At 48.7% G+C, this 6,257-nt stretch overlaps 1 protein-coding gene across 1 annotated transcript; it reads right to left on the reverse strand.

Moving 5' to 3' along the window:
* Positions 1 to 621: 621 nt before the first annotated feature.
* On the reverse strand, positions 622 to 5,267 carry CUNH17orf58 (chromosome unknown C17orf58 homolog). Its single transcript, XM_045836854.1, has 4 exons — positions 5,133 to 5,267; positions 2,580 to 3,089; positions 2,140 to 2,331; positions 622 to 1,575 (listed from the first exon to the last, which is right to left on the reverse strand). The coding sequence occupies exons 1-4, from the start codon at positions 5,206 to 5,208 to the stop codon at positions 1,385 to 1,387; spliced, it is 969 nt and encodes a 322-aa protein (XP_045692810.1). The 5' UTR covers positions 5,209 to 5,267; the 3' UTR covers positions 622 to 1,384.
* Between the last annotated feature and the right edge of the window lie 990 nt (positions 5,268 to 6,257).

Below are 6,257 nucleotides of genomic sequence, written 5' to 3' on the forward strand. Positions count from 1 at the left end.
TGATTTTTTAAATAGGTTTGAGCAACACTCAGTTTTGGAAAATTCTCTTCCAAGTGTCTTTAGTAATGCTTTCACCCCAAAATAATAGGACCTCGACTCTTGAGGCAAATACGGTAACCGTATCTCCCATTACACTCAGATATTCTGTCTTAGGCTGTTTCCTCAAGAGGTGTCTCTAGTGTCCTGCCCTGGTGTCCTACAGTGCTGCGTATCCAGTAAAGACTGCGCCACTAGACTAAAGATACTTCCTGAGCTCACTGAGTCCATTTACTTTAAGACCAAATAGGCTGTCTTCTCTAGTGCGGTTCCTTTTTATCTTTAGGCCGTCATCTTCAACCATGGGTTATCGATGTCTATTCAGTGTTTCAAATGAACTGCAGTACAGCTTGGTCTTCTGTGAAAAAGAGTGTTAATATCTTTGTGAACTCAAGTACAAAATCAGTCCCAAGTTCAGCAAGTGAGTAAACCTTTTTTAACCCAACTGGAGAGTTTAAAATTCCCATGCTTGCAAGCTGTCGTTGAGTATTGGTTCCAGGGTTTGTGAAACAGGTTTGAGAGACACTTTCTCCCAAACCTTCAGGGCTTGGTGAGGCTGAAAAAAAAACCCAGGTGCATCCAAGATCTGATTTCAGAGCAAGATTTACTGCTTTACAAACACTAACGTGATACTTAGTCTTAATTAAAAACAAAAAAAATGACATCAGATACACCCAGAATCTGTGTAGCATTGGGACAGCTGCCAGTTCACCCAAAACATGTTTTTAGGAGCAGGGAGGCATGAAAATAAACTGACACTTTGGTACATCAGAAACACTTGTTTGAATAATATTTTGCTTGAATGAAGCCTGTTAGTATTCTTTAAGTGTAAAACTTTATAACTTGTGTTCGGCTCCAACCCATCTGTTTGGTCTGTCTGACATCATACATGTCTGACTAGTGCACTTACTGTTATATACAGAACTTGAAATGTGATGGTTTAGGTATAAAATTTGGTTTGATACATGATACAAACTATTCAAAGTTGTATATAAAATCAAGGAAATGTTTTTTTGTGAACTCTTTCTACTGAGAATGTATTTAAATTAAAATAATTAAAAATAACCAGCATGAAGCAGTGATCTGTTAATGGGACAGGTCAGTAGCTATGTATGCATAACTGGTACTGGTTGAACAGCTTTGCCACTGAACCCGGAAGCATATCATTGAAAAAGCATTTTGTAAATAAGGTGACAGCTTCGCTGCGGAAGTTGGAACTAGGCAACTAGTTCACATAAGGAGCAGTGTGCTCTATTCTAAAGGAAGATCCCATTACATGAAGCTAGACCTTTCCTGGCTTGTTGATCAATTCCAAGTCTCATGAACCAGGAATGTCAGGCTGGTAAATTCAAATACACTGGGTGTGAACTGCACTTTGAACTTGCACATCCCTTTTTCGGTTAAACCTTTTCACATAGCTGCTGCTGCTTAGAAGCAACCCATCTCCTGGCCGGAAGCGCCCTCTGAGGATCTGGAGCAGAGCTGCAGGGAGCTGCCGTCTCTTATGGTAGATGTGGCCCATCACAATATACCTGCTGCCTGAAAAAAAAAAAAAAAACCCAAAGTATAAATCCACAGTATCTTTTAAATGTCATGAAACAATAAGAAAATGTAAGATCTTTAAGAAATGCCTAAGTTTGAATCTATTATTTTGAATCTCGGACATTTAACTGTCAGACAACACATGGAAACTGCCTAGTAACCTTTTGGGTAATCAGCCTGTAAACAGCATAACGAAAGAGGGAAGCCGTGCCCCACCCCCGAGAAAAAGACTTTTCTAAACTAAGTTGATAGAAAGCCCCTTATGCACCTCTTCTGAAATTTTTGCGTTCCATCATGCACTCAATTTGTCAGTGAATATTTACTGAGTGCCTGCTTTGTGCCAATCTGTGCTGTTCCCCACCTAACAGGAAGAGAGGAGGGTGGGGGATTGATGGAGCTTAAATCACAGTGGCCAAAATAATACCTGTCGTCTAAATTCTATTGCTTTTGGAATACCCTTCCCCCTAAAGGTGCTGGGGTGTCCAATTGGGACCAAGCTGTGGCACCCAAGTTACAAACGGTGACAATACATATGACAAGTGGTCAGATCACTTTCAATACCAGGTTTAAATTCTGGACATGTCTTATTGCAACTGGAGGAGTCTACGGCTAAGATGTGGACTCGGAAGAAAAACCCGTCCGGAGTGGTGTACAGGCGGTTCATCTTGTACAACCCGTCCCGGTCCACCAGCAGAGTCACCAGCTGGATCCCTGGGCCGAGCACGTCCACATCATGCACGATTCCGTTCACTGCTGCTTTCAAAACACAAAGAGTTTGGACATATGCATTACTCTCACTTCCTTTTTTTCCCCCAGTGCGTTTTTAACAAATCACGACATAGTTCACACGAGTCGGGGGCCTGCAGGACCGAGTAGGTTTCTCTAGGGTTTGGCTTAGGGTGTCCGCGTGCACAGCCAGCGCGCTCTGGGCTCGGAAGGGCTCGCCGGGTGGCCTGGGCTCTGCACCCCGGGCCCGGGAGGAGCTGTATGGCAGGGCTCACCGAATTCGCTCGTGCAGTAGGACTCGCGCTCGTCCAGGTCCGCCCCGCAGGCGTGCACACAGGACTCGGCGCCCGGCTCCGTGTTCCGCCGAGACGGGCCAACTCGCGAAGGCGACGGCGCCGGTCCCGAAGGCGGCGCGGCGGCGCGCGGCCGGTTGGGGTGAGCGGGGTTAGAGGGGGCGTCGGCGTCGGCGCGCCCAAGGGGGCGCGCGGCTGGGAGGTGCAGGGCCCGGGTGCGCGCGCGCCGCGGGGAGTCCTCCAGCGCGGGCACGCGGCGCGGAGACGCGCGGTTCTCGGCCTGCGGGAGGCGCGGGCTCGGCGGGCCGGCGGGCGCGCGCGGGGCCTCCCGGAAGCCAGCGCGGTTCTCGGCGGGTGGCGGAGGCTTCCGGCGCCTCGGGTCCGACCAGGCGGGAAGAGCGGCCTCGGGTACCGGCTGCGGCCGTGGCCCCGGTGTCTCCTCCGCGCTCGGACCGCCGCTGGGGTCGGGGTTTCTGCCGTGGGGCGGCGAGGCTGTAGGGAAGGAAGAGGAGAGGTGGGGAGGCTGAGAGGGAGGGACGCGGGCAGAGCAGTTGAGACGAGGCTGACGGGGAGAGAGAAGACTGGGCCCTGGGAGGGTGGGGGCGTCGCGGGACAATGCAAATTTAGCAATCACCTGCGAGAGGAGAGGTGGGGAAGCCAGGAGACCTGGAAGTGAGGGAAAGAGAGCGCAGGGGGGAGAGGAAGGCGCCCCTGTGGTCTGCCGAGGGGAGCTTCAGCTTCTGGTCCGTTTCTTAGGCCTCAAAGGAAGAAGGCGGTGAGGGTCTTGCCCTCTAAAAATGAGGCCAACTAAGCAAAACTTTCTCCCCACGTGGGAACATTTCATTTTGTTAAGGAACCTTTTTAAATCTATAGCTTTTAAAATTACAACCCTCTGTTCTAGGACTAAACATAGCTGACTGCTCTGGTTGGAGAACAAACTCCTTCTGCCCTTGCATTCATATATATATATATAGACACACACAGGCACACATGGGAAAAAATATATATATATATAAACATCCGCCTTTTTGCTGTGTACAGTCTGTTGAGAAAGTACCTAGAGCAAACCCCGGGGGGAGAGGTCTCATATTACAGGTTCTCCTAATTGTTTAAGCGCCCCTGACAACAGAACTATTTGGTTTTCCCATCCGTGTTTACACTGTCATCTTGGTCTCTGCAGAACCCGGCATTTGTGAGTGGATTTTTATCTGGCTTCTTGGACACCACTTACTGGTGAACCAGAGCTAAGAAAGATTTTTAAAGCCTGGCTGGGAGGCAGAGGCCTCTGGTTAAGTATAAAAGCACACACATCGCTTACAATGTTCCTCCTTTTGATGATGGAGGAAAAATTCCTAAATGGTATGGCATGCAAACAAGTTTTTTAAATTATTAATCATTTCTCCGAGGGGCACAGACAGGTTGGTGAGCACACCCGCCAGCTCCAAAGCTGGGCACTTTCCATGACCAGTTACACAACGCCAGCTCCCCTTTTGCCTGGTCCCAGTGCCCTCCAACCGGCACAAGAACATGTCTGTATTTTTCTTTCTGTTGTTTTAGCGGCTGGTTTTCGGCATTTCTCTCCTCTTGCATTGAAGAGCTTGGTTTGCCCATTTGCAGCCTTTTAAAACACTTCATTTAAAGTGATTTATCTTGCCAAATTGACAATCTCCTTTAAAATCAGCTTTCACCCAGCAATAATAGCTGGTTATAGTTCATGTTTTTGCAAAGAGGTTGATTCTGACTCATCGTGGCCAACGTTGTCCCATACACAGCTGAATAAAGTGCTGGTGGACATCCAATTCCTGACAGTCAACTGTTGACCTCACTGCCGCTTCCCCATTGATATCGCCATCTGTTGTCATGGGAAAGATTGTCCGATATTTGGGTTAAATGCCACTGAAGGCATTCAATTTCCATGTGGAAAAATAACCCAAAGTAAATTGCCCTGTGAGGTGTGGAAGCTGTTTTCCCAGAGATAGTGAGTCGAACAAAAACATCCCCCAAAAAGCAAAACAAAAACACCTCCCCACAGAAAATCCCTTATATCTGCATTCCCTCAGTAACTTATTTTCATTTCATGCATGAAATTGTGTTTGAAAGACTCAGGTGTCACAGAGCCATTCGCTGGGGCTGCGAGGAGAGGGGAGGAAGGTCGGACCCCGGTGACGGGCGGACTCCGCGCTCCTCGGGGGCGCCCACCACCGCCCCGTCCAGCCAGCCCCGCCAGCCAGGTTCCCAAAAGGCGCCCTTCTGACACTTTCCCTGCTCTGTGATGGAGCAGCTACTTAACATGCAAAGTTTTCTGCAGCCTGCCCGGCTCACTCGAGATCATTTCAGTATCTGAACTGGCTTCTCTCCGAAAAGGCTGCCAAGACACACAAAATTTGGGGGACACATTTTGCTCCCTGCGAACATGAACGCGGACCCGGGGTCTCCTCTCTTGCACACTTTGACCCCTTTCTCGCCCCGCCCTTCATCGCGCCCCCCACCCCATCCCAGCCCCTCTCTCAGGGCTCAGCGTGTCATCGATCTTACCTTTCCTCTCTGCCACTGGGGATTCCGGAGATGATCCAATGATCAAACAGAGGAGCCAGAAAGCTCTAGCTGTCATTTTGGTAGACAAGGTTAACAGGCTCTAAAACTGAGCCAGGGCTTTTTGCTGTTTCTCTCCCCCCACCCCTTCTCCACACCCCCACCCCCTTCATGCTAATGAGGGGCAGCCTTTGGGGAAACGGGAATCACTCACTGGACAAGCCATTGGAACAACGTGGAGCCGCAGGGATTTCTCCCACTCCCTAAGGGGGACAGCACGTGGCCTCCCCGAGTTGTCCCTGCGAATGCGTGTCGCGCGGTCTCTGGGCAATGATAACATCAAACACTAAACTTTAAATCCCTGTGGTTTTGCGGGCCAGGCTGGGAGGAGGAGAGGATGGGATGTCAAGTGGAGAGAATAAGGATGTCAAGCGGCTGAGGGACACTGTGGGGAGAAGGAATGGCAGGAAGTTTTTCCTGGATTAAGTATACAATAAATAGGCTAATTAGTGCTCCACACAGCTTGGGCTTGTGGCAAGGAGGGGATCTCAGATGACAGACAGTTCATCCCAGAATGTGTCAGGGATTCCAAGAGAAACAACTCGCCACATCCTAGGTTTGGTTAAGCAATTTTACTATATATCCAATTTTTTATATTCTAGAACCAGAAGAAAAAAATCCATCAGCAAAATAGCTTTTCTTCTTCCTTTCCTTCCCTGCTCCCCCCACTGAAACTGCTATCTAGTTGGTAGGATTTATCAGACACCTTCCCAGGTCTCTAGTGATGGCTCATCTCCTGGAGAAAGGTGTTTATTCTTTTTAAGAAAAAGTCATTCACTGCTTAGGTCTGAATTCTGGAAACAGCCCTGTATATTGGTCCCAAGCTAAGGACCCTCTTCCTCAGAGTAAACAGAAACAGTATTCATCAAGGGCAGAAATAAGCTCGACATAGTAAACCCACAGCCTTCCTGACATGCATCTCGTTTCGACAGCTTCAAGTTCAAAAGGAAGGGGAGGTGCATGGAGAAGAGACGAGGGTGTTTTATCTTGTGTTCCAGCCAACAGTGAGGTGCAGCAGCTAAATGAAATAACAAACTTTTGCTGCACTAATATTTTACGTCTCAAAAA

The sequence above is a fragment of the Phyllostomus hastatus genome, unplaced genomic scaffold (genome assembly GCF_019186645.2).
Source record: "Phyllostomus hastatus isolate PE091 unplaced genomic scaffold, TTU_PhHast_1.1 phas_contig_210, whole genome shotgun sequence".
Lineage (NCBI taxonomy): Eukaryota > Metazoa > Chordata > Mammalia > Chiroptera > Phyllostomidae > Phyllostomus > Phyllostomus hastatus.

What these genes read in the sequence shown, in the direction of transcription:
- CUNH17orf58 (XM_045836854.1), bottom strand. Translation starts at nt 5,208, where the DNA reads ATGACAGCTAGAGCTTTCTGGCTCCTCTGTTTGATCATTGGATCATCT. An exon ending in CTACTGCACGAGCGAATTCG is followed by an intron (nt 2,332 to 2,579) that starts GTGAGCCCTGCC and finishes TTTTGAAAGCAG; the next exon opens with CAGTGAACGGAATCGTGCAT. An exon ending in ATGTCCAGAATTTAAACCTG is followed by an intron (nt 1,576 to 2,139) that starts GTATTGAAAGTG and finishes TTTTTTTTTCAG; the next exon opens with GCAGCAGGTATATTGTGATG.